The 27951-nt window shown below is 37.4% G+C and overlaps 2 protein-coding genes across 2 annotated transcripts; one reads left to right on the forward strand and one right to left on the reverse strand.

Annotated features, from left to right (window-relative positions):
• The first annotated feature begins 2646 nt into the window (after nucleotides 1-2646).
• On the forward strand, nucleotides 2647-8784 carry LOC116264485 (probable polygalacturonase At1g80170). The gene is made up of 9 exons (XM_031644752.2): nucleotides 2647-2880; nucleotides 3068-3196; nucleotides 3771-3941; nucleotides 5132-5152; nucleotides 5248-5455; nucleotides 6307-6388; nucleotides 6622-6730; nucleotides 7007-7123; nucleotides 8039-8784. Exons 1-9 carry the CDS (start codon nucleotides 2647-2649, stop codon nucleotides 8324-8326), a joined length of 1359 nt encoding a protein of 452 aa, XP_031500612.1. The 3' UTR covers nucleotides 8327-8784.
• A 993-nt stretch (nucleotides 8785-9777) lies between these two features.
• LOC116264212 (shaggy-related protein kinase epsilon) lies at nucleotides 9778-18920 on the reverse strand. The gene is made up of 13 exons (XM_031644305.2): nucleotides 18738-18920; nucleotides 14510-14705; nucleotides 14328-14420; nucleotides 13537-13596; nucleotides 13169-13441; nucleotides 12884-12958; nucleotides 12757-12813; nucleotides 11947-12087; nucleotides 11736-11786; nucleotides 11547-11642; nucleotides 10912-10995; nucleotides 10188-10290; nucleotides 9778-10106 (listed from the first exon to the last, which is right to left on the reverse strand). The coding sequence occupies exons 2-13, from the start codon at nucleotides 14621-14623 to the stop codon at nucleotides 10024-10026; spliced, it is 1230 nt and encodes a 409-aa protein (XP_031500165.1). The 5' UTR covers nucleotides 14624-14705; nucleotides 18738-18920; the 3' UTR covers nucleotides 9778-10023.
• Between the last annotated feature and the right edge of the window lie 9031 nt (nucleotides 18921-27951).

A 27951-nucleotide genomic window follows, 5' to 3' on the forward strand; every position in this document is an offset into this window, starting at 1 on the left:
GCATTCTGCCGCGTATAAATGCAGGTTTACATTCACAATATATTTAAAGTTTATAATATAAAAAAAAAATTAGGGTTATCCGGACGACACCTTTAAAATCAAGTTTTATCAAAATTTTTAGTTTGGTGAAAATGAGTTTTTAATGAACTTTTAGAAAATAGTTTTTGTGTTTGGGATGACGCTGATTCGCCCTCTTTGTTGAAAATCAGGTTTAATGAAATTGAGTTCTTGCAAAACTCAATTTTCATACCATTATAGTACATTCTAAACACGGTTTTAGAGACAAAAATCTGATTTTTATCTCAGAAAACTGGATTTAATAGGTCATCCAAACACCCGACAGAAAATCACAAACACTCTTATTTAGGTGAGGAATTTGGGCACAGTTTCTTCCCAATAAGTTTCTCCTTTGAATATCTATAAAGTACTACAAATAATGTCATCAATATCGACAGAAAATTTTTTGTTGAAAAACTGTTTTGAAATATTTTCAGTTAATTGAAAATTTTAAAAAACAATAATCTAAACTCATGATTGCCTTGGGAATATAAAGGAGAATATAGTCCGGGTTCTAATTCAACTGGTTGGCACTTTCAGTTGCATTAGTAGTGAACTCACAAAATTTTTGTTGCTGGAGTTAAATTATTAAAATTTTAATACGGGCAGAATTAAAACTTTTCAAACTATATATAGATTAAACAATTTTTTTTTTAATTTTACACACACATATATATATATATAACTCTCAACACGAGGCCCCATGTTCATTCTTTAATATTATAGAGAAAAGATATTTCTATATTACATTGAAAAAGAATAATATTTCTTTTTTAAAGTTTTCTCATGGGTCTCCTTTATCCTTTATCGTCAAAGGTGCATCTTCGCCCAAAAGTATCATGATGTAACCCTTAGGCCGCCATTATTTACAGTATAAAGAAATAGCACTTTATTTCCTTTAAAATTAAAAAAAATAATACTTTGAAAGAATGATGCTGGCTTTTATTTTTTTAGTTGCATATGTGATATCATATATAACATTATTTAATTTGATAATGTTAAACAAAAGCCTTCAATAAAGGTTACTTTTTCGAATTTTCATTTTTATTTTAGGAACAACTGAGATTGAAAAATTTATTCTCATCAGTTTGTATTATTTTTTTGTCATTTAAAGTATGAGTAGCAATAATGCTATTAAATCAAATGAATTTGTAGCATTCTGTTGGTTTACATGTGGTGTCTAAAGGTCGACACATGTAAACGGCTAAAATGTCAGGAGCTGCCTGTTCAGCCATTTGTTCGAACAGCCACATTGAATAATGAGTGGTAAGTGACCGTTCACTGCAGCTTAAGGCGTGTTTGAATGACACTTGTAAATGTTGTTTCTAAAAAATTGGATTCATAAAGAAAATAGTTTTTAATTTTTTTAAAAAAGTATGACATACTTAAAACTCATTTTTTTACAAATAACTGGGACTATGTTATTTAATTTTTGTTGAAAAAGAAGTTTTTCAAAAATGATTTTCGATGAAACTGGTTTTAGTGTTATCTAAACACGCAAAAAAAAAAGTTGTTGTGGAAGGAAGAAACACTACCTTATGGTTTTTAAGTCTTGTTTCGGTTGAAAAATCTTTGCGGGCTGAGTTATAACAAGCATTATGAGTAATTCTCATTTACATTAATGATAAATTTAGGAGCGAAGATCTTACAAAATCATGCTCACCTTTAAAAGAATAATTAAATTAAGCTCCGGTTTAATTCTTTTACCCAATAGTTTAGGGCTGCACAACTAGTCGAGCCAACTCGAGCTCGACTCGTTTATGAACGAGCCGAGTTCGAGCTTACAAAGAGACTCGAAACGATAAACGAGTCAAGTTCGAGTTTTAGGAACTCGACTCGTTTATATTAGACTCGACTTGAAAACCGATACTTTATATAGTATTGCCAAAACCGGTTTCACATTAAACCAGTTAACGCTTGCATAAATTAAATGAGTTAATGCTTACATAAGTTAACCTTAAATGAGTTAACATCTAAACAAGTTAAATGTGTTAAACGAGTTGAGTTCGAGCTCGAGCTCAAGTTTTGTGTCGAAGTTCGGGCACTTATCCTGACGGGCCTATACCTGCTCAAGCTTGAGAATTTTAACTCCCATAAAAATAATTGTTGCACGACTTCAATCACTAGTTTATATTAGGTACCAGTCTTATATTAATTTAAGCGGCTAAACACAAGTTTTTTCAAACATGAATATTTTTCTTCTTTAAAATTTCAAGCATTTTTTTGGTGAAATACTGTGTCCCTGTGTGCGTGCGCACATGCAATCGGATGTGCGTCAAACACCTTGCTTGGCGTACATGCCTGCTGCATGTATATGTAACAGACTGACAGTGTGTGGAATTTGCATTGGAGGCTGAAGCAAGTTGCAGAGCTGTTTGCCTTTTGCTTCAAGGAGGAGAAAAGGCACAGGAACGGTGACTTGTGCCGCCACCTTCATCTCCATTCAAAGCGAAGTTATATTATGATCCTGCAATTTCTGCCATTACTTCTAAAAAACAAAAAAATCATGGTTATTAAAGATCCTTCGTTTTCACTCTTTATATATATAAGTAAATTTAGCAGGCATTCATGTCATGTTTCATCAAAATAATGGAGCAGAGCTTATTTTTGCTTCTAGTTCTGCTGATCGCATCTTCCCGAATTGAAGCCCGAATTGATGATCTCGGGTACATTCAAATGTTGGATCAAAGGATGGGAAAAGGAGAGGATGAAGATGATGAGGTGCAGTTTTTTCCATGGTTGCAGAGCGATGCCATTGGAAGAACACTGGTGAATATTGACAGTCTAGGAGCTGTTGGAGATGGGATCACTGACGACACTGAGGTAACAAATTGTGGAAACTTTGAGAATGTAAAGCTGCATGATGCGCTAATATGGCAGACCCATTTGCCATATAGGTCTTGATCTTTGACCAGCTGGACTCGCGTTGGCTCGGGCGATGAAGCCCAGTTGACCCGACCCTGTGGGCTTCGAGCTTCGCGCTGACTCTGTTCTTCTCTGTCTTGTACAGGCATTTGTGCAAGCATGGAAGGTGGCATGTAACACTTCAAATGCTGTGCTGCTGGTGCCTGAAAGGAAGACTTACCTGGTCAAAGCGGCGAGGTTTGGAGGGCCTTGCGCTGGTAACTTGATTGTTCAGGTATAGCTTATGCTGTTGTTTGATATTTTGTTAACAAAAATCTGAACAAGATTATCGCCGAGAAGGTTGGTGCATCGGACAAAGTGGGGTATGCGGCCGGTATCAGTTTTAAACTCTCGTAGTATCAACCATCTATCTATACCGTAGAAGGTGGGACACCAATATACAAGTTGAAGACTTCAAGACACCAAAGTAGCCCTTGACCTTAAAGAGATAGGGAAAAGGGAGGCTTCTGCTTCTGCTTTTGATCAAGTGGTAGGATTAGCCATTCACTCACAGGAAAAGTGATATGAGCAGAATTAAACGGTGGTGGAAGGAGATGACATGTGTTTGTGCAAGTGGGGAGAGCGGCATTGGCCTGGAGATGGGTTCATGGGGCATTGTGTTATTGCAACACATTTTCTTTCAAAATATGCTAAAGGAACAATGTTCTTGTTCCAAGAAACTTAATCTGATTGTGAATGAAGTTTCTAGTTATCGGAATCAAATGCAATTCTGCAAAGCAAGAGCTGCTGTAATGGCGTGTTTCGTGAAGTCGAGTCACGTAGGTTTAACTTCCGTAATTTTCTTACAGATTTCAGGAGAAATTGTGGCGCCAGATGATCCAAACGACTGGGATCCTGCTAGCCCAAGAACATGGCTTTTCTTCTCCGGCCTGAGGGGCGTGATATTTCAAGGTGGTGGGCTCATCAACGGTTCAGGCCACAATTGGTGGGCATCATCTTGCAAGATCGACAAGACAAAAGTAATTGCCTCCCATCTCTTCCAAGTTTTCTTTTCCACTTTAGTTGAACCATGGCAGATTCAGCGCAGCCATTGAAGCTCTCAGAAATGGAGCCTTGATGCCTTGCCTCAGAAAGAGCTCCATTTCTTCTGATCTCGTTCTTTCTTTCTAACTGAGGAAACTATGTAGATGTCACAATATCTATGAATTAAGCATGGGCGTTCAATAAGGTCTTGCCGAGGCATTAAACCATTGCTTATCATATTATACTGCCTTTTTGAAATATCCAAATGTGCTTTTCAAATATGGCAAAACATGCAAATACAGATCCAAATCGGGATATACCTTGTATTAAATGCAGATGCAGGGACGGCATTTTTGGGGTGCAGTTGAGGTTACTTGGTGGTTTAACTTAGTAAGGTAAAACGCCTCGTACTTAATCGATTGTTGAATGAACATACCATTATTTACCTATTAATAGGGCACAATTACCTCAAAGGGTGTAGAAGTTGTATAAAACATTACCTCAAAGGGTGTAGCGCAATCAGGCAGCAAAGAAAATCAGAACTTGAGAAGTATAAAAGTATAGCCTAAGAGGTTTATGCCAAAGAAATTTCCCCTAAGTGAACATTACAAAAAAATGTTGTATACAACACCAGGTAATCTGTCGTTTTGGATTCTGGAAGTAGAACACGCCGTCACCTCTGGTTGATCAACCCAGCTTGCTAGAGTTCATTCTGTTTGGAAACCTCACATTCCCATGAGAATATCCTTTCCATGTGTTCGCAAATCGCGATTTCCAAGTTTCTTGTAGTGACAAACCCAACAAAGTGTTTGAAAGCTCCTTTTGATTTTCAAGTAGTTTTGGCTGTAAAGAAGAAAGGAGTTTGATGGTGAATAAGGCTCTCTTGCCGTGAAAGGGTGAAGCCACACCAAGACATTTTGGTGTTCAGAACAGCGCATAGATTCTCTTTTTGCAACAGTTCGGCAGCCCTCATGATCCCAAGCGCAGCAAGTCGATAAAGAAAACGCAACCCACTTTCTCATTTCTATAACATTGTTTTGATGTTCAGAACAGCATAGATATCTTTCACATACCAACTTTGGTCCGTGGTTTCTGAGTTTCTGTTGTTGAATTCATTGAGAAGCCCAAAATTTGCCCTTGTGACCATGAGAAGGAATTAACATATGGCTTTCATTTCTTTGTGCAGCCATGCAGGCCAGCTCCCACAGTAAGATCTCTCTCTCTCTCTCTCTCTCTCTCTCTCTCTTTCTCTACATGTGAGTACTTGAAATGCAAGCTAACTAGAGAGGCTTATCTGCACAGGCATTCACAATTGACTCGAGTTCTGCAGTGTGGGTAAGGAGCCTGAACCTCAAGGACAGCCAGCAGATCCATTTCACTGTATCCCGTTCGCAAGTAGTCCGTGTGTCCGAACTTAACGTCCAGGCACCACACAACAGCCCCAACACCGACGGCATACACATAAGCGACTCCACCAACATTGTAATCCAAAACAGCAAGATCGGAACAGGTTCATCCTCCTCCTTGATCAACCCAATTCCTCAGCCCCCAATAGCTTTTATAATGAAAGATTGTCACTCTTTTAAGTAGCGAGCCATTCTCAAGAACAACAGTCCACATATATCGGGAGAAGGGATACGTCAGACTTCAAATCCCCCTGAGATCAGACTAACAGCGCAGTTCTAAAAAAGAATAACAGCACCAGGTTATTCATTGCGACCAAAGATTTTACTACTAGAGCTGGGATGGAAGTAGGTACGTTAGAGGCCGTTTGGCACCAGTTAAGAACTATTAGTCTAGTGAAACTGCTCAATAGTTAGGGCTGATTTGTAGAACACTTTAACATAGCGTTTCATGAATCTACTGTAAATTTTGGGACAGAACCATTAGTACCAAACAGCCCCGCTGCCCCCTTTAGAACGAAGTCATGTGTCCATGAAATCGTACCTCAACAACTTTTGGTACAGGTGGTGTTAAAACAAGGAGGGCAGGTACCGATATGAGTGCTCAACAAAAGATGTGGAAGAGCGACTCAAGAATTGATCTCATCGACTTTCTTGTCACCAAAATAATGGCCAAAGTTCGCACTTGTCTAGTCTTAAGAGCCAGTCCACCACCATTCTGGTAGTATCAGATGTCCGCAGGGCCTCCCTGATGAGTTCAGGTGCTTGCCTTCGGAAAATTTGAACAAGAGCAACTGAAGAAGAGAATATCAAATGCATTCTGCATGGCATGTGACCATGTCAAGAGAGTGGGGCTTATCAACTTCCAGATTGGTCCCCTTTTATTTGGAAAATATAAAGTGAAGAGTAACTGTAGCAATCTCACAGGAAGATGATAAACCATGTCTGCTGGTTTCAGGTGACGACTGCATTTCCATTGTCAACGGCACCTCAAACATCAAGATGAAAAACATCATGTGTGGACCAGGACATGGGATCAGGTATGTGATTGTTTTCTTATAGAATATGCATTCCATATTTACACATACACAAACTGTGCACATGGGTAGACCTCTGATTTTGCCACTAGAGCAAGCAATGCGTTGGAAACAGGGAACTAAAATGAACATAGCTGCATGCCATGTCTGAGAAGGAACCAGACCAGGAACAGAGTCAACTGGTTCCTCCTAGTACACTAGCAACTTTAATTTTAACCTGACTTGGTTTATCACAGCATCGGAAGCCTTGGTAAAGACAATTCAACTGCTGCGGTCATTGGCGTGGTTCTGGACAATGCAGTTCTTACAGGGACCACGAATGGTGTCAGAATAAAAACATGGCAGGTAAATAGCGCACAAACGGCGGCGAACACTGTTCCAAACAAAACCAAACCGAGCACCAAACGAAGAGGCTCCGTTCCAAAAAGAAGAGGGGAGCCAGTGCCTGGTCTACAGACCACATCTCCACCACCAACCTGATAAGTTAGCAGACAAATCCTTGAACCTGGCCGTCGCCCAGCATTCCTGTGCTTTGTAATCGTTTTTGCAGCATTATGACATGAGGTTAGTAGCTTAAACAAGCAACTGTTTGTGATTAACAAACAAACTGATTTTGAACAGGGGGGTTCAGGCTATCTAAGAGGAGTAAGGTTCCAGAACGTTCGTATGAACAATGTCAGCAACCCAATCATCATAGACCAGTTCTACTGCGATTCACCAACTCCTTGTGCAAACCAGGTAGGCCTGTAAACTAGCAATTCTTTTTGCCTATCCTAAAGTAGAACCTTCATGTCGCTGCCCAAAAGTTTAGGCGTTTTGACTCGTAAATATTTAGTTATAAACATCCATATGAGTTCCATCTTCTATACATGCCAAGCAGCAAACATTTTATATAGAAAATCTCATTAGATAACTGCCTTCTTTGAAGATCAACAGCTAACATACAAGAGGAAGAGCCTTGTCTAAAATCATTTTGTAATTACCCTTTCACTAGCTGTTTCAAAATATCAAATGCTAAAGATTCCTAAGAACTCAAGTTATAAACGATTCTGCTACATTTTAACAGCTCAACTGAACAATAGTTCCAAAAGCTTTATTGAAAATTTACCACCACTCCCGTTGTCCTGTGGCAACATATGATACCTAGACATATAAAAATTCAAATATTTTCGAGCAACAAAATTTCCTTCACTTTACCAGGCAAATAGCATCTCGAAAAATCGTTAAACAGGGATAGCAACTAATGATTGATTCGAAAGGAAGTTAAATCTACTCACGGCACCCATAACTTGCTCTTTCACAAACCAACCAGTCACCTCAACCAGAATAGAAGATCGGACAAGATCTCCATCTTCATATAAATTAATAGCATCTTGGTAACCCAAAAAAGAAAAGCTTCGCAGAAAGAGAACAATTTCATCACTGAAGCTGGTCCAATAAAGTAATAATCCTAAAATAGCTCAAAAGCATCATCCAGAAGGTAGTTTTGCAACCTTTCTTACTTTTCTTGTCTTGGTTAAAAGCATTTTGATTTTTCTACAGCGAAGTTAGCCCTTGACTTTCATATATTTGTGCATGCTTCCTCTCCTATACCTTTTATACTGGGACTAGCTGACAAAAGGCTCATTTTCTATTTGTTTATGAAACTACCAGACGTCAGCAGTAAGCGTAACGGAAGTGATGTACATAAATATCAGTGGAACTTCAGCGACTCCAAATGCTATCAAGTTAGCGTGCAGTGACACAGTGCCGTGCAGCAAGATCGTCTTAGCTAATATTAACCTGCGGAGAGATGATGGAACAGCAAAGGCCTTCTGCAACAACGCCATTGGATTCAAATATGGCCTTGTCATTCCATCTCTTGATTGTTTACTGAGCTATGGCCATGATGCTTCAGAGAAGAGGAAGAGAGACCGACAGATCATCCATACAGAGTTATAAGTCATTCACCAACAAACACCACAAGAAAGAAGGGACGCAGAAAGTATGTGCTTTCACTTGCATCATAGCGAATTGGAAAGGAGGCTGCTAGTCTTAATAGGCTATTACTAATAAACATTCGGGTAGACGTCCCATGTGCCCAACTGGAGCTGCATTATGTAAGGTACAATAGATTGGTAGCATAAACAAGAATTTGGCTCAATGTGTAACTAGATAGAGGAAGAATTCGTAAGTTCCCTGACAACATTAATTAGGAAGAGGATCACATGGAAGGTCATTTTCTGACATAAGACTTTCAGCACCTGCTGCCCATAAACTAGGAAAATTTGTTTTCATCTCGAACTACTTGTCATGATATATTATACTTTAGTACATTATACATTTTCGAATAATGCCAGATTTTCATATGTCTACATTATAACTGTGGTCTAGTCAACTTCATGAGATACTATAACAAGAAGTTACTCTATATACTTTAAGTGGTTAATAAAAAATTTTACCAAATAAAACTTAGTTAATGGAATGCAAAGATGCAATTTAGATTTCTTCAGTCAATAAAATTATATGCTATTATTGAAGATTAAAGAAAGAAAAAAATCAAAGGCCTTATAATCTTAAAACAGAGTTGTATATGCAATTAGTTAAGATACACTTACAGCACCAACCTTTAACCAGCAGTACCGCTAAACATCCCTATAATAAAGCTATATTAGCACAAAGGTTCACATTCAATACAATAAGAAAAATAAAAATATCCATTTTGAGGTATAAAAAATAATTAATAAGATAAATCTTGGGAACAATAGCTTCTTGTACAACTGAAGCTTATATATATATATATATATATATATATATATATATATATATATATATATATATATATATATATATATATATTTGAAAAATAGTATCCTTCAATGCAAAACTAATACTAACACAAAATCATGACTACGAACTCAGGAAAAAATGATAAGAGAAGCACGTCAGAAGTGTAGCAAGAAAAGTAACAACGTGAATAAATCATAAGACAAGCGGGGGCAAGAAAGCAATAGAAGAATGAGATGAGTCATGTTTCAAATGCAAGGAATCCTCCACATCTGAAAGTAACTTCTAGAAAGTGCCGTATCCTATCAAAATTGATAACCCTAAGTTTTAGTTTTGAAACTATTCTCATGGACTCAAATACATTTTGATCAAAAACAGCAAATCAGTTTTTCACCAGATAGATATTTTTTAAAAATTGCAGCCAAAAGTAAGAATAAGCATGCTAAACTTTAGAGACATGAGACTAACCATGCCAAGCTCCAGACACTCAATCACGCTCACTGACCAATTTGGTAGGATCTACCTCCCATAGAGTTGTCCAGCAACTATTTATGAATTTCTTAAATACAGGAATATGAAGGTCTTTGAAAACAAACACAAAGAACAGTTTAATACAAAGATGATAGTAGAACAAAAAAGGACTAGCCTCACATTCAAGCTTTCCTAGGATTAAGTACTACATACGAAACGGCGTACAAATATGAGAAGCTTCAAGCATACCTGAGTAACTAAATCCCTATAATTAGAACCACTAAGCACTATTAGTCAGCGCTATGGAAATACATAACAAAGGCTGGTCTCATTCCTTAATCTCAACTGCGCATATGTTACAATAACATCATGGATTTTGATACAGTCATACACTGCATAAGTTAAAGAGCAAGTAACTGACACTGCTTCCGTGCATGTTCTGGAATCAACTTCTCCAGCAGCTCCAATGTCACTCCTTTGAGCTCTATGCAGATCATATTCATGTCAGACAGAAAGCGGGAGAGGAGAAAAGAGAGAGAGAGAGAGAGAGAGAGAGAGAGAGAACCTTGGGGTTTGAAATTGAATAATGGCGGCAATGGGCGACCATTAGGGAGACGAGTATTCGGATCACGAAGTTCATCAAAGAATGGATGTATGCAGGCATCCAACTGTACCCAATGTGTTTAAAAAAGAAAACTCAGACACAAGAATGATATTATATCTGACAACCAAGTAAAAAAGTTAAGTAAAGCTGCAATAGTATTAATTAGAATTTTCACCAATGCTTTTGTTAATGAAATATAGAATGAAGAGCAATAGCAAATACTTGAGTAAGAGTTTAGCTTTTTATGCAATTACACACATAATTGCTATCTATCATGCATCTAGTTCACATTCTGTCCTGAAAAAAATAAAACCTTCAGAGTATATCCAAACAACAGCATCTTTGAGAAAATTTTAGTGTGTTCGTAGCTCCAGAGTCAAGAGAAATACAGATAAGCAAAACAAGACATCTGCAGTGTATCCAAAAAGCCCAAGGAATCCATCCACGAAACTCTAATGTTGAATGCAGTTTTGTGCTATAACACTATATACTCCTGTCCTTTTCCCTTCCTGAAACCCAAAAAATAATGAAGACATACATCTAGAGTACACCTGAACATGTGAACATTTTCAATCCAAAAAAGTCAGAAAATGTGGTAGAATGATAAGCACAGAACGGTTTGGCCTTTTTTTTTTTTGCAACATTAGAATGTTGATGTAGCTAAATGGGAAAGCAATGAACTTACAGCGGTGCAACGCAGATTTGGTGAATACTGAAGAAATCTTGAGACAAGATCTACTGCCTCTGGTGGCATGCTCTTGCGGAATAGCTGATATTAATACGTGACATACAGAAGAGTAAGTCCCAATTACATAAACTGAACACCTCGAGCCAATAAAAAGAGCAAACGAAACTCGGTTAACAGGAAGCTATAGGGAGCCTACACACCATACTCTGAAATCTTGTTCTCCTGAAAATCTCTGCCAGAAAATCTCACCATATATCCAAAAATTTGGTTCTTATTTAGAATGCCTCAACAAAACAGTCTTGTCACATAGAAAGTATCAGTTAAGAACACACCAGGTATTGCAAGTATATAAATAATACTAATATTTTCAAAATTATTCTAGCATGATACTAACTCATTAAAGGATGATATTTTCAGAACAATTGAAACTATCATGTTTTAACGGCGAAGAAATAGCTACTGGAAACGTTGATAAGTTTGCAATAATTCCATAAATTAGATGACAATTTTGTGATGACATGAAGTTTGCAGACAGTAGTAAGAAGGATAACTCCGCCAACTTCTACAAGGAAGCCACTATGACAGAGAAACAAAAATTAATAAGCAGAGTTGAATCACTTGTAAAGTCTGACCTTGTGCCATGGATGAGCTTTGATTTGTGGAAACTTGTATTCATTGTAGTTGGGATTCATACATTTAATTTCTTCTCTAGTAGGTGTCCCAAGAACCTGAAAATTAATTAACATAAACAAACTTGTAATAATTCTTCCCAAGTTTGACTTAGACTACTCCAATATGGATGAAATCTTGGATGGTGTCACCTTGATTATCTCCACAAGTTGATCCACTCCACTATCTCCAGGGAAGAGTGGCTGCCAGAAAGAAAAGCGTATGAGCAATTCAGAAGCTTCTATATTTAAAGTAAACTAAGTCCAACCAAATTAAAACTACTGCCAGAAAAAAAAAAAAAGAAAAAAAAAACTGAATGCAAACTAATGTCTGGACCCTTGGTACATTAAAGAGAAAGTAAACCTGGCCAAGCAGCAGTTCAGCCAGAACACATCCAACTGACCACATGTCAATAGCAGTAGTATACTCTGTGGCCCCGAAAATGAGTTCAGGGGCACGATAATAACGAGAGCAGATGTATGATATATTCGGTTCTCCTTTGACCTGAGAGTAAATGAACAACTAAAGAGTGTAAAAGAATAATTACAACAACTACAAGATGCGAAAAGAAAGAACAACCAAAGTGGCAGGAAAATCTGATGCAAGAGCAAAAAACATACAGGCAGAAAATTCAGATTTGAAACATGATATATACGTTCTTGATGTTTCATTCTAATTCCTTTATGTTTCATCTCAAGATAGCAACTAGCCCTTTAACATGGGTTGATGCTGCAAGACAGTACTCCTACAATTAGCAGATGTCACAAAGATAATATGAAAAAGACTGCTGAAAGTACAGGGGAATAGTGTATCAAAACCATGATATTCAAATAAGCCAGAAAATTTGTTTGTTAGAGTCTTAGCATAATGGGGCTCCGTGGGCAGTTGAAAACGCCAACTCTCGACATGAAGCGCAAAGAATTACTTGACAATAAAACAGATGACAATTCAAATTGCTTGCTTTAGGACATAATGAACCAGTAACCATTACCATCTAAATAATCTTATGCAACATAAATTGAAACTCAAGGATGACCAATAATCTATCCAGAAACCTTGGAAAATCATATAAATTGCATTCCAAAGCTAAGAAGAAACCCATTAACTAAAGAAACTCAAACAGAAACAAGCTATGTTGAGATGCAAAAAGCAGTCATAATTTGTACAACTTACCAGAACTTTTGCACTTCCAAAATCACATAATTTTAGCTGGTGAGTGTGAGGATTAACCTGCAGATTTTAGATTATTAGTAAGCAAGGGAGTCCCTTAACATGAAAGAAACAATCTTTGGATACGGACCAGCAAATTCTGTGGCTTGATGTCCCTATGGCAAACCCCTATACCACCATGAATATATGCCAATGCCCTGCAGATCTGGTCATGATAAATGTCAGCCTATATCACTGAACATACAAAAGACCAAAGATTTTTTCTATCATGATTCTGTAGTCTGCCAAGAAGTAAACTAACTAAGAAGAAAATCACAATTGAAGAGATGAAGTGCGCAAAAAAGATAAGCATGAAAAGTTTCATTACAATCCACTTTCCTAGGACAACAGAAACAAACAGTAAGCGAAGACAAACCTGATAAGTGTACAGTTTAACATAAATTAGAGGCATCCTCTGGTTCATCCTGCTGTAATGTTTCACAACTCGATAAACAGTCTCAGGTACGTACTCAAGGACAAGATTCAGATATAGTTCATCCTTCTCAGTAGTTGAGAAGAAGCAATGCTTGAGGGCAACAACATTAGGATGATCTAGAAGCCGCATGGTTTGCAGCTCACGATTTTTGTATCGCTTATCCTGCAGCACCTTCTTAATTGCCACAGTCTCCCCTGTCTCCAAGCATTTTCCCTGAGAAGAAATACATCTTCATGATGAGGAATGAGGAAGATGTTAAGGTAACCCCAGTGTGAGGTCGCATTGGATCACAAGTTCACAACATTCACCTGAAATACAACTCCAAAGGAACCATGCCCCACCACACGCTCAGCCATGTAACTTATTGTCTGAAGAGAAATTGGAAAACATGATTAGAGAAAGAATTGACATTTTTGGCAACAAGCATGATTCAAAAGTTCCCAGGCATGGACATCTGTCTGAGATGAAGGGAAGCAACTTAAGAAGTAAGTACACCTATTATATAAAGATTACTACATTATTTCCAAGCTATCCCTTGTCAGCCTGAGCTACAAAAGGCGGCCAACCAAAGAATAAAACAACAGATGGAATTGATGTAAACAAGCTATACCATCCAAGTGTTCAGAAAGTTTGCTAAGTTGACAATCGCCAAATACTCAGTACCAACATCATGGACCTATTTAATAATAATTCGTTGAGGTTCATGGTTTCCATACCCAAGAAGGCAAGAAGAATAAATTTAACTGACATATTATAATTTATAGGTCTAATGGCATATTCTGTGTCTGATGCACTATGAATGCAATAGGAACAAGAAAGCAGGGAAAACAAAAGAAACAGCAAGAAAAGAACATAACATTCAAGAAGAAAAAGGGATGATATGAATGACAATTAACAGTTTCTATCTTGACAACTATGAGGAAAGTGGGAACAAGGAGAATGATTGATTCTGAGCACTGTCAATATTGGTCATTTAATTTGGACCAGTTTTTTACTCTTCATAGTTCATACTTCCTTTTATTTCATGGTTTACAGAACCAAGTCCAGTTCACACTTGCACCTCAGAAAGGGTGGTTTTTCATCCAGTTATGACACCTACCTGCTTGGGTTGACCATTTTTACCCCCAATTGTTGTTACAATGATATGCCCTGTCTCAGTGCCATTTCCATCGACAACAGTTGCTTCCATTTCCTGAAGGACAAGAAAAAATGGAGAGCTTCTTGAAAAGGATTCCCCTAAGAAGCGGAGAGATCAAACAGATGGAATAGATAATTGTATACCTTGTCATCCCTTATCTTCATTTCATTTATTTCCTCTGGCAGCTTATCCATTCCTGTTGCATTGCTATTGGATTTTCTAAGTGCCAAAGTAGGCACTGCACCTGCAGACGCCATGCACTGAGACGAGACAAATGCACCAACCTTCTGAAATTTCTTCAGAGAATTTGTTCTATAACAATGGCAAGCACCCAACAACCTAAGAACCATCACACCCCAGGATGAGCAAAACATAAAAAAAAAAGCCAAAAGACAATAACATGAACAACGACAACAACAACAATCACCAACTATATTAACCACCAGTCTTCAGCAGTCTCGCAGTTACAAGCTACAGTCACATCAATTCCGTGCCATATTAGGACTTGTAACAGAAGTCTGGCACACTTAGGTGCTACAATATCATCTATGACACCTTGTAATTCAATGTCTCATAAAGCAGGTAGAGACTGCAGAAATATTAGTTTCTCATACTGCAAGCCTATAAGAAACCAACTTCAACAAATAAAGAGACTAGCAAATACTAATAGCAAACTTTCCCTAAAAGATTGCTGTTATCTAAAATACACCCTTTTTTTACCTTTCTTATTCCAGCCTTGTTGTTACATATAACTTTCAAAAGAAATAGCAAATGCTCTTTTCCTTTCCTCTATCTAATTTTCTCATGAACAGTCCACTATGAATCTTTTATTACAGTTGTTCTGAAAACAATAGCTATACATGCTCCAAAAAATTATTACCAAGAAATTTTTGAACTCCTTATAACTTGAGAAAAGCTGTAAGAGTTCTAGGAGATGCACATTATGCATCTAAGATACAACAAAAGACAGCAGTGTTCTAGCTTGTTCACTTATAGTATAGGTGTAATTTCAATAAGGTAGGACAACTAAATTTTCAAAGCTGAAGATCACTTGCTTTTATGTCAACAATGCCAACACTGTAAAAATGCATGACCGAGACACTTACAACTACACATCAGTGTTTAAAAACTAACCGAGTCAAATCAGATCGTCCCTCACCAAGTCAACCCAATAGGAGGACTCATTTATGGCTTAAACTAAGCCCAACTGGCCCAAAACTCGTTTGGTTCAGTCACGCCACAAGTCAAACAAGACTCAGGCAAGTTTGGTTGTTTTCTTTTTTTCTTTTCTTAACTAAAACTTGGCAACTTTCAGCCATGACTTGGGTAACTCACGAGTTTCTGTAAATTTGGTGAGTCATGGGAGGTGAAATTTGTCAAATGGCAAACAGATAAAAGCAGGTATATGCAAGGCCTTTTGGTAAGTCGAGTGAAACATAAGAGAAGCCCAACAACAGGGTTTCTGTTATGTTCAATGTTATCCGTATCGTATAGGTCTAAAAAACCTATACGATACGCTTACGATACACGATACGCTCGTGTATCGTAAGCGTATCGCCCGTATTGTACGATACAGGCACCGTATTGTACAATATGGGCGATACACCCCCGTATCGTACGATACGGGGAAAAACACAAAATTTTTAAATTTTTAAAGTTTCAACTTTAAACACTCCTCCCTCTCTTTCTTCTTGTATTTAAAGACTCCAAAAGACATGGAAGGGAGAGATTTTGCCCATTTTCATCAAAAATAACCGAGGATTCATCGATTTGGGGAGATATTATCGTTGAATCATAAAAGTTGATAACTATATGTTTTGAACTTATGAAATTGTGATGTATTCTAAGTCCTAAGACTCCAAGTCCTAAGACTCTACGTCGTAAGTTTCTATAGTTGAAAATTGTGATGGATGCTTATTATGTTATTTTGAATCTCTGATTTCTTATTTTTGAATGTGTTGTCAATACACATGAAAGTTCCTTATGTATGATGATCTTTTTGATATTTGAAAACATTTTTCTTGATTTCTGATTTTTTGTTTATTTTTTCAAATTTTTAATGATTTTTATCTATTTTTTCTTGTTTTTTAATATTTTTTAATTTTAAAATTAATTTTACGATACGTTACGATACATTTCAGATACGTTACGATACGGTGTATAGGTCGGCCCGACCGATACGCAATACGCTACGCCAGTGATAACATTGGTTATGTTCTCTATGCGTTATCGCCTCGACGGGTTTAACTTTCTCCTATGAAACCCTAGCTTCAAGCCTTCAACCTTTTGACGAATTTAGAGGGGTGATAATTCCAGCAACTTCGCCAGCATCCCTTTGGAAACCAGTGACATCGAAAGTTTCCTTTTTTCACCAGTCCTCCCTCACATTTTTCCTCCAACATTTAGGCATCTCACTCTTTTTTCCTGTCCAATTTTTTGGCATTTCTATGGTATATATATCATAGTCTCAAAAAACTTTAATGTGTTCTAAACGGCAAGGTTTTTCTCGGGTATAATATGGCAAGCTTAAAAAAATAGAAAAAATACAGTAAATTTTTAAAAATTAAAAAAACTAAAAATGAGAATAATAAAATAAGTGAGAAACTAATAACGCAAACATAAAAAAATAAGTAGATTTGCAACAATTAAAAATTAGAAAACAAAAACAATCATTCTGGCATTAACAATGTGAAAAAAATAAATAAATGAAAAAAACAATTTTTTCGTGTTTTTCTTTGCATTTTTTCGTTTTGGTGTTTTTTTTAAAAAATGGTGTTTTTTTTAAAAAATGGTGTTTCTTAAAGTTTAAAACAGCTGATTTATTTATCGCTTTTTTTGAAATTCTTCCCAAAAAAATGCATTTTTTGTGATGATGATATCTGTAGACATATATATCCCTCTCTCTTTGTTAATCACCTCTGAGACCTCCTTTCTCTTTCTCAATTAATTATCCCCCAAACATATTTCAGCATATCTCTCTCTAATGGTGGCCTCCAATCACAATGCGAACAATGTGTGAACAGGGTACTAAGCTCATTCCAAAAGATTGGGATGCTCGAACTCAACATAGAGAATGAGAACCTGTGTGTGTTTTGTCATGTTTAGGCTAGGGTTTGTTGGATTCTGATTTCTGAGCCAATGGAAACCAGGACAGAGGCTGTAGCCTGTCATAGTACTTCTAAAGTAGTTGTGTTTTTTTGCATGTTAGCAATTTGCTAAACAAGACTTATATTGAAAATCCATGTTGAATAATTAATACTTAGAACCTGGCCTGAGTCGCTGAGTTGTCTTGCCTAAGTCACGAGTCAATAATTGATGAGTTGAATCCAGAGTTACTGGGTTTTAAAACATTGCCATATATAAAAACAAGGATGGAAAAAGTAGAAATATGTCTCACCCTACAGAAGGTAGTATTATTTACTTCACCAAAAAGGAGGATATCATGTATTCGATGTAGCTGCTAAATAGGCAGAACCCACAGTTATAAACTTCTTGCATGATCACTTGTTTCAGGAAAGGAGACTTCATTTCGTCTTAAATTGTCTTTATTTTTTTCATAAAATAAGTGGAGTATCAGTTTCTACTTTCTACTAGTAATGACAACTCTCCCTGCTCTAGATATGAAGATATCTTTAATTCAGATGCTTCTTCTCTAATTGAGAAATTCAACATATATAGAAAGTCAGAAACTGTTCAGGTACACCTAATTATCTGTTGTCCTTCATAAATCACTGGCGGTGCTTGAGAGTAGAAGAATTTCAGTTTCTAAGTGTAACTTTGACATTTTAAGCATCCCATGAATAGTCATAAGAACTGAACTCCAAGGCGTCCCATTATCACACCGAGTGACTTTAAATCCATTATCTCATTTGATTCCACCAGCTTAGATTCTTAAAAAGGCATCCAACTTATCGGATTCCATCATGGGAGGTCGCCTGTAAGCTGTAATGGAAGGGAACGAATGAATTGTCCACTTCTACGATCGGCAAGTAACTTGCATCCCAGATTTCTAGATATGAACGGAATGCGTATCTTAAAGAAATTCGTGAGAAGGTAGTGCTACAAATGCTAAAGACTGCATTAAGTCAAATTAAGTAAGATTAACACAAAAGAAACAAAACTAAAATAATCAACCAAACAAATAAGAGAATCTGCAAAGTCAACACTAATTGGAATGGGGAAAAGTCCAAAACAGTTCCGACAAGAAAGGAACAAAGAAACTCGCAGAAAAAAAACCACCAAAATCTAAAAGAACGCTACAGCGAAATAAGCACATGTTCACGAACCAAGCAAATCTATAAAAAAGGGGGAAAAGATGAACTCCGCGAATCCACCCAAAACGAGCAAGAAATTAACTGACTCAAAGGTCACCTTCTCAGAAAAGCTCCTGAATCCTCTTCTCCTTCCCTCACGAACCGCCCCCATTAACACTCCACCAGGAATCTCCTCGCTCGCCTCCTCCCAGAGAGGAGACTCTCCCTCTATCTCTCCCCCTCTCCCTGTGTACCTGAGTCAGCTGCCGCTGACCGCCGAAGAAGCCACTTCTCTATTATACCCTCGTCCATCTCAGCTGCCAGTGGGAGTGGGGTAGAGCCCAGCCCAGGCAGTCCGGAACCCAAAGCTTGTACTAAAATCCGGTTGATCCCAAGCTTTTGCCGTCCGCCCACAGTACGCGACAGTCTAGAAACGCCACGTCATCAGAGGTGGCCGCTAGCATCATCTTGTCCTCGAGAAAGCGTTCAGCTTGCTGACGTGGCCTCCAAATTATTGTCGAGGATTCCTGTGGGGTAGCCGACGATGTGGGACCCACCGTCTCGTTTGGCATAATATAATCTTCCCGACACTTTAGGCTAATTATGCCGAATATAATAATTTATTTATTCTTTAAAAAGGGGGCGTTTGATTGATGTTCGGGTCCATTTGAACCCTCCCTGAGTTTTGAGTTTTGAGTTTTGAGTTTATGATAACTCGAGTTTATAAATAAGTCTGAGTTTTGAATTAGATGAACTTGATTCGACTAAACTCAATTAGATTTAATTAAAACTGATACTTATTTTTATAATTTCAAAGACTTAAAATAGCTTAAGTAAAAATGTAACAACAAAATTCATCTATTATTTGAAAAACACAAAATGTATATTAAGGGAGACAAGCTTAAATTAGTCAAGTTCGAGTTGGAACTCTCTTAATTCAAACTTGGTTTAGTGAGTCCAGCTTGAGCTTACTTCATAAAACTTGAGTCGTGTTCAAACCGAGCTATACATGACTCTTGAGTTGTGGCCCACATCCATGAATTCTCCTATTCAAAGTTTTCATATTTTAAAATCATATATTTTAGGGGTTTGTATATGTGACGAGCCGACTTTTTCAAGCTTTATCCTATCTACTTCTATACAAAATCTGGGTGATGGTGTGTCGAATGAGTAGCACTCCTCGTCTAATCCATAATCTCAGAAGATAGATGAATGTTTTCGCTAGCTTAAGAAAGAGTCAGGCTGGTCGAAGGCTTTGAGAAACCTTCGGTACCACGCGGAGCAAATAAGGCTTGAAAAAGTCTGCCCGTGATACTATAAACTCATGTATTTTTCATTATGTCACTCAAATTGTCTGGTTGAAGCTGAATGATTGTTTGTTAATGTCACTCTTAGACACTTTCCAATATGCAATTGGGTTTAAGTAATTGTGGCTGACGTTTCAGTCCCTTAAAAACTTAATTAAAAATAATTTCTGTTTCAAGTACCACCATGAGGAAGTGAGGCAGCATGCCATATTTATTATTTAAGTTTTTTTATTGGAAAAAAGAATAAGTTTATAGCATCAATTTTTTATGCTTTTTATTAAAACATTTTTGTTAATCTAATAGTTTGAGCACTTGTTCAAAGTGTTTGTCTTTTACTATGTTTTACTTTTTGCATAAATTTTAGATTTTGGGCACAAGTCTTAATATTTTTTATTCACAAGTGATTCCCATTATGATTGGATTCCAATTCGATTCAGGAAGTGATTTTGATAACATTGTCTGCGATCTTAAATCCAACTTTTTGTTGACGTAAAAGGGCAAAATAATAATTTTAAGTGTAAAATCTTTTGTTTGATGAACCATAAATTTTGCCATACATCTTTGGCCACATTAGATATGTAGATTTTAAATATGAAGTAATCAGATATCATCTAAAAGCTTCCTAGTCGAAAAAAAAAAGAGGCAAAAGATTTTAAATCGATTCATAAATCAAATATGAAAAAATGAAAACAAGAGAACCTATTTTAAAAAATGAAGGCATGTTTGACGGCCTTGGAAAAAATTTCAAAAATCTTTCATTGTCCAACAAATTAAGGATATTAGGTCTAATATTTTATATTAGTAAGAGGCATGACCAAGGTTCATAGATAAGCTTGGGCATCGAGCCGGCCTGGCCTGATAATGAGTTGGGCCTAGGTCAACCCGACATTCAAAACCGAGGCCCGAGCCTTGCCCGACTCGGAAAACTCGAGCAAGAGCTCGGCCGGTTTAAATTTAAAGAATATATTTTTAAGTAAGAAAATTATATAAATATAATCAATCATAATATAATATTATAAATATATTAATTAATAAATTTTTTAAAAAAACTCATTATTAGGCCCACCCAAGTGTCAATATATAAGATTTGAATAGGATATCCAACCTAACCATTTTGAAAACTTTAGACATGGAAAAGACTTTAATATCCAAATTAAGAAATCAAATAAGCTTTGGTTTGAAAAAACGACATCCAACCGGATTCAGATTGGGATATACATACATATCTGATCGGATTTAGTTTTAAATAAATATTTGATATCCAATGTTCTTACATTTTGAAAATATGCCGGATTCGGGTTGTGAAATTGGATTTCGGATTCAAATTCAACCTTTCCTCCTTCGTTATATGAATATCTGAAAAATGAATGGTTAAGATTATATCAGTTCGACCCTCGAGAAACCTGAAACTCAAATGCATGGATCTCACTCAAATCCATAGATTACACGATCTGTAAATCTAAGATCAAACTTGGTCGAGTTAATCATGTGCCTGTTAGCGAATGCGAAATGGCATACGTTTGAAAAGAATAAGACGGTAATAACATGTCAAAATTACAGGGTCAGCTCCTTTGCAATGGTTGCTGCTGAGCGAGAGAGAAATAGAGGGAAAATATATGATGTTCAAAAGAATGCAGAACAAGATTCATGTATTCGATTGGAACTATCGAATAACAAACAAAGAGAGATGTCTTTCTAAGATCTTTCTAATCAACTCGATTAACAAAATTCTACAGAACATTTGTAAAATGAAAAGAAAACTTCTAGTTAATTCTAGATCTAAGCGGGCCTATTGGATCTGGTCTCATTTTGCTCCCAAACAAGTTTGAACACTTGGTTCATTTACCAGCGCTAACTTGAAGGGGTGTAGCACAACCCACCGGCAAGGTCAAAGAGTTAGAGGTTCAAATATTGTGGTTGCTGTTATGCTCCGATATGTTATTCTTGTGGGCTTTAAACGGTACCAAGTGCGATACCAGAGTTGAAGGATCTAGTCCCAAAATCAAGTTAAAACCTTGGAGGCAAAAGGTCATGGCCTTGGGAGTTTAATGTGCCCCTTTCCATGCTTTACTGCAGGTCTCATTGCTTCATTGTTCAAACACACCAAGGGGTCCGACGGTAGATGATGCAAACCAAAATCAAATCGAGCTTAATGTCCATATCAAAAACTTAATTTATAAAGTGGATTTGCATGTGACCTCATCCCTCATTAGTAGGGCTGCACATGAGCCGAGTCGAGCCCGAGCTTGGCCAGCTGGAGCTCGACTCACCTCAAGAAACTTGAGTTCGACTCGAACTCAGTCGAGCTCCTTCTAACAAGCTTGAGCTCGACTGGTCTACATAAAATTGAGCTGGAACTTAAGTCGTTTAACCCATTTAACTCGTTTAGTGTTAATACGTTTAGTATTACTACCTTGTGTAAGCATTAACTCGTTTAACTCATGCAAACATTTAACTCGTGTAACTTGTAAAACCGGTTTTGACAATACTATATAGATTACCAGTTTGCGAGTCAAATTGAGTATAAACGAGTCGAATTCCTAAAACTCGAACTCCACTCGTTTATCATTTCGAGTATCTTTGTAAGCTCGAACTCGAATTGTTTACAAACGAATCGAGCACGAGATGAGCTTTTCTGAGAGAGTTCGAGTCAAGCCCAAATTGGCTCGGCTCATTGTGCAGCCCTACATTAGGCCACTTGATCTGGTTGATCAAGTGATTTAGTAAATCTGCAGAGCGCTTTACTGTTGCTGGTTCCACGAGAGAAAAGAAACTCATCAAAGAGACGTGAAGGAGATCCAAATTGTTGGAAGAAAATCGCGTTTGTGAGGTTTTAGTGCATTAAGTGGTCGGAATTTTTGCCAGAAAAGCACATTTTTTAAGCATGAAAATTGTTTAAATCACGTACATGCACGCACGGTATGGCTTAATTAGCTCCTGACTTATCGCATTTTTGAAACTTCATACATTCTACACACAGTTTTTTTTTTTTGCTTGGTTTTCTAGAAAAGGAAAAAAGAGAAAAAAAGTGAAAGCTGTCAATCGTTTTGTTCAAAGAAATTGAGCCTTCAAGCGTCAGCAATAGCACCCTTTCAAGAGGCTTCTTTTCGAAATCAGAACCCTGAAGCATTATTGCATTTTATAAGATGCTGAAGATTAATTTTTCAAACAAAGCTTTATAAAAGAAATATTTCGAATAAAAAGCAAAAACTGTGAATTTTCATACTTTATTAGTCTAGATCTCTGGCCTGGTTTTCATACTTTAGGTGAGAAAAACTTTGAATTTCACTTCAAAATGATATGCGTGCATCTTAGATTCCTACGAAAGCAATAGGACCGTAGAGGTCAAGAACGGAGCCAAGGTAAGGTCCGCAAGGGTCCTCGATCCACCTAAAATTAAAAAATTTACATGTAAATTTTTTTAAAAATCACTTGTCTTATATAAAAATTTTGAAAAATGATATTTCGACTTATGTCAAAAAATTTAAAAACTTTAATTCGGCTCCCCTCATGAAAAATTTTTTGCTCCACGAGGCACAGGGAACGGAAAAGCCTTTCAAGCCTCATTTTCATGTTGTGGGTTGTTAACCTCTTGTTAGCCTGAAATTAAGCAACTTCAGTACATTAAGACTTAATGTACATCTGCAGACATCTCCAACCTCACATATCAAATCTTAATGTCTGAGCAGACACCGATATGATTTTGGTGGTTGCGATCAACCAGAAACTTGGCTTAATTTCCTTTATCAGTGGCGGAGACACATAATAGAGGAGCTCGCGGCACAGACCTCCCCTAATTGACTTGCTAAACTTAAATTTCTGGCTCCGCCATTGCTCTTTTGGATTGGTGGATGTCAAACTTGAATATGCATCTCTTTCTCTTTTCCTCCGACTAGATGAAGGTTTCAGCTTCGCCGAGCTTCATGTTAGATTCATTGAGGCAGTGACTCAGAGCACGCAGTTCCGGCTGTTATTGCTGAAAGAGTAACGTGGTTTTGAGTTAAGTGAAGCATACAGCATATTGTTTAAAAGTAACAAACATGTCAAAAGCTAGAACTGCATTTTATATCTTAGTGTTTAGCTCCCAAAAGCAGCCAAATATAAGAGATTGTTCATCCTTAGACGCATATTCTCAACTTTCCTGGGGTTTCCTTTTGTCGAGGATGAGTTTAATGAGTAGTCACTAGTTGCCTCAAGGGGCATAGCGTAGCTGGTTGAGCTAGGGGCCTGTACTAAGGCAGGTCTCTAGTTCGATTCCCGTGGGCGTTATGTTCCTGTGTCTTAAGGCGGTAGGGCGCGGCATCTAAGTTGAAGGGTGCACCGTTGCTATCGCTGACACCGACGCAGCTCAGGACCCCGGAGGCAAGGGGAATGGGGGGGCCTTCGGGCCTTTTTCGGGCGGTGGGATTAATACCCCTTGCTCACCCGAAAATGAGTAGTCACTAGTCATGCAGATGTCAACAGATCAGATTTGAGTTGGATATACTCTTACCTATATCCACTCACATATTTGGATTTCAATTCGAATTCGAATACTAAGGACAAAAAAAGTCATATCCAAACTGAATCCAAAATCCGATTTCACAATCTGAATCTGAATTTTGAATGGAATCCAGCCAGTTTACAAAATGTAAGAGCATTGGATGTAGGATATTTATTTAAAACTAAATATGATCCGAATCTGAACCAAATCGGATGTTGTTTCTCAAATCTGAACCCAATTCTATTTCTTAATCAGATGTTCAATTTTTTTTTCATATCCAATTTTTTCAAAATAGTTTGATCAGATGTCCAACTCGAATCAAATATATTGACATACATACTCTTGACTTTTTTCTTCATATTTTAAGAAGCAAAAGGCATCAAATGGAAAATTTTCACCTGGTTTGATGGCTCAGGCATGGAGGTTGTGAGGACGAAAATTTCATCCGCTCGTACACACTTCAGATTACTGCTGATCTTTGACACATGGGTGCGCAAAGAAACCTGCGTGCCGCAGCAGTATTAAACACAAACACGGTAGACGATTTGGGGTAACAATTTTTAGATAAAATTTGGATGAGATTCAATTTAACCCAAATTTTAAGTGAAAGTTGTCCACCTTTCACTTTATTTTGTTGATGTTTATAACTTTAATACAATAAAACTGCATGTATCAATTATTGTACTTCAACCTATGTTGTTTGATACAATATATACATATTGTCGTACCCTCATACCCACATTTTTTAATATTTGCTATGTCCATATCCACACAATTGTCATACTCTTGCACCCACATGAGTTTAATCTGAATTGTTGGAGTAAGATTTGGTTTAATCTTAATCTGAACCCAAATTGTCCAAATAATTGATAGACTTACAGATGTAATTAAGTCAAAGGACATGTCCATTTAGATAGCTAGAAAGCAAGTCTTCCATAGATTTTCTTGTTGATCTGTGACGATGATGTACAACAGCATAGATTATCTTGTTGATCTGGCAACAATATTGATCCTAAAAATTGATCTGTGACGCGCTTGTTTTTGTGACATAGATCAATATTTGTGGCGCAAAAGCAGCGTTGTTGATTTTAAAATCTCTTGTAGTGCAGTCTTGTTTTCGAGCTTATCCAAGTTAGGCTCATCGATAATTGTAGGAAATGTCGGCGAGGTGGCCGGCCCACTTCCATATCTTTCAAGGACATCACCAGTGGCAGTCTGGCAGATAGGGCTGCACAACCCTACTCAGGCTCAACTCGAACTCGCTCAAAAAAACTCAACTAGTGCTCGGCTCGTTTATAAACAAGCCGAGTTCGAGCTTCTGATGATCCTCGAAACGAAGAAACGAGCCGAGTTCGAGTTTCAGGAACTCGACTCATTTATACTCGATTCGACTCGCAAACCGGTACTCTATATAATAGAGCCAAAACTGGTTTCCCAAGTTATATGAGTTACACGAGTTAACGCTGATACGAGTTGAACAAGTTAATGTTTACACGAGTTAACGCTAAACGGGTTAACGCCTAAATGAGTTAAATGGGTTAAACGAGTCGAGTTCGAGCTCGATTTTTGTAGTCGAGTCGAGCTCGAGCTTGCTATAAGGAGCTCACATCGAGTTCGAGCCGAGCTCGAGCTCGAGTTTTTTGAGCCGAGTCGAGTTCGAGCTGACCAAGCTCAGCTCGACTTGACTCTGTATGCAGCCCTAGTGGTAGAGCCAGAAAATTTTGGTTAAGGGACATTAATTTTAATCTTTAAGGGGCAATTAGATGTAAATGAAGAAAAATTGTGTATGTATCAACTGCTCTTGCAATTGGGTCATTGCGATTAGAAATTAACAAGGCATTTGCCCACACCTGCCTACGCTACTGGACATCATCATATGAAAGCTCAGGTTGCAAAGTAACAGAGCTTGAACTGGAGCTTAGATAGCAAGCTAGTGGGTGCGACCATGCCGACCAAACCCAGAGCTTAGGCCAATGTGTTCGACTTCGACCCCATTGGATTTGAATTTGAAGCTCCTGTGCTTCATGCTTCAAGAAACCAAACTAAAACCTGCCAATCAAAGCTAAAGCTGCAACCAGGTCAGGATTTCCTGCTCCTTGACAGCTCCAAGACTAGAACCAACTTGGGCTCATGCTTTAGGACTTGACCCATTTTCCCCTAGCAGCTCTGACATGCATGCTTATTGCATAGACCCAGATCTGTCGCTAAAGCTGTAGGTGGGTGCAGGCCAAGTCTAAACCTGACCACAAAGAAGACTCTGGAAAGTTGCACATGGGCATCATGTGAAGAGGAGACAAGTGATATCTCCCAGTAAGCATTGGCTTCTTGTGATCTGCTTCTGCCACAAGTCTGGGAATTTTTGAAGTCCATGAAATGGGGGCCATTGCTTCATGAGAATGAAGCAGAGACAGGTCAGGAAATTCAAACAGATCTAGCTTGGACAGAGTCTACTAAAAAACGGTGTAGTGTTTGGGACAGTATACAAGAACCGGATCGGATTTTAGCCGGTTTTCTTCTTATTCTCGAAATGACTCGGTTTGCAACTCTTCATGCGAGCATGCGCATGCATGCACACACAAACACACACACACATGCGCGCGTATAAGATCATATGTATCAATATTTAGTTATATAAACACTCAAATGCAGTACAATGTAACTTAGTTTTTATGTGTGCAAGATGGGTTTTTACAAAATTAAGTGCATGGATTTGAAATTTTGCATGTTCCAAACAATATCTGAATGGAAGTATATTAGGTTCTGTAAGTGGGAAAAGCACCATTGATTTGTATGCATACGTTCCAGTGAGTTCAGTGTTTGATTTAGATTCTTGACATGAACACGCATCCTTGCGGTCAGTTTAGTTGAATAGAAACAGTAATTGGAAAGAAACAACAAAGTTACATTGGACTCGGATATTTTTCTTCGGTGTCATCAATACATATCGGTCGGCCTCTCTCCGCAACAAGACGGATCGATTCACGGGCCTTGCAACAGTTAATGTTTTAATAAAAAATTCTTTAAAAGTTTTTTATTTTTTATTTTTAAAAAATGATATATGTATAGAAAAATTGAAATAAGTTGGCTACTTCCATGGCCGAATCGTTGCTTAATTTATATCGCTAAAAACCATCGTAGAAAAAAATGCATTCCATCGTTAAAAACCATGGTTAAGGAAGTGAAACTGCCAATGCAACTTTTAGGATCGTTTTTAGCGACAAAAATGAAAGAAAAACCAGGTGGTTAGTATAATTCACCGCTATTGGATGGTAGATGCTGTCGAATGGCTAAAATTTAAATATTCATTGGTAACAAAAATTAACTATATTAACATTAACAACAGTTTAAGATAACTTTAGAGAATTTATGATATTTTTAGCAATAAATTTAAAAATCTACTTCAGATAAACTTTACACAACTGCTGCCACTGGAAGAACCGCAATAAAGACGATAATAAATACAGAAGTAGCGGTCAATAGGGTGATCTGGAGTCGATCATATAACCAAACGAGACGTCTGACAGTTTGACATATTGCTCAAA

The sequence above is a fragment of the Nymphaea colorata genome, chromosome 11 (genome assembly GCF_008831285.2).
Source record: "Nymphaea colorata isolate Beijing-Zhang1983 chromosome 11, ASM883128v2, whole genome shotgun sequence".
NCBI lineage: Eukaryota > Viridiplantae > Streptophyta > Magnoliopsida > Nymphaeales > Nymphaeaceae > Nymphaea > Nymphaea colorata.

Coding starts and splice junctions, on each gene's coding strand:
- LOC116264485 (XM_031644752.2), top strand. CDS start 2,647: ATGGAGCAGAGCTTATTTTTGCTTCTAGTTCTGCTGATCGCATCTTCC. Junction 3,942..5,131: donor GCAAGATCGACAAGACAAAA/GTAATTGCCTCC, acceptor TTCTTTGTGCAG/CCATGCAGGCCAGCTCCCAC. Junction 6,389..6,621: donor GGACCAGGACATGGGATCAG/GTATGTGATTGT, acceptor GGTTTATCACAG/CATCGGAAGCCTTGGTAAAG.
- LOC116264212 (XM_031644305.2), bottom strand. CDS start 14,623: ATGGCGTCTGCAGGTGCAGTGCCTACTTTGGCACTTAGAAAATCCAAT. Junction 13,597..14,327: donor AAAATGGTCAACCCAAGCAG/GTAGGTGTCATA, acceptor ATTTCTCTTCAG/ACAATAAGTTACATGGCTGA. Junction 12,959..13,168: donor TTAAACTGTACACTTATCAG/GTTTGTCTTCGC, acceptor TATCATGACCAG/ATCTGCAGGGCATTGGCATA.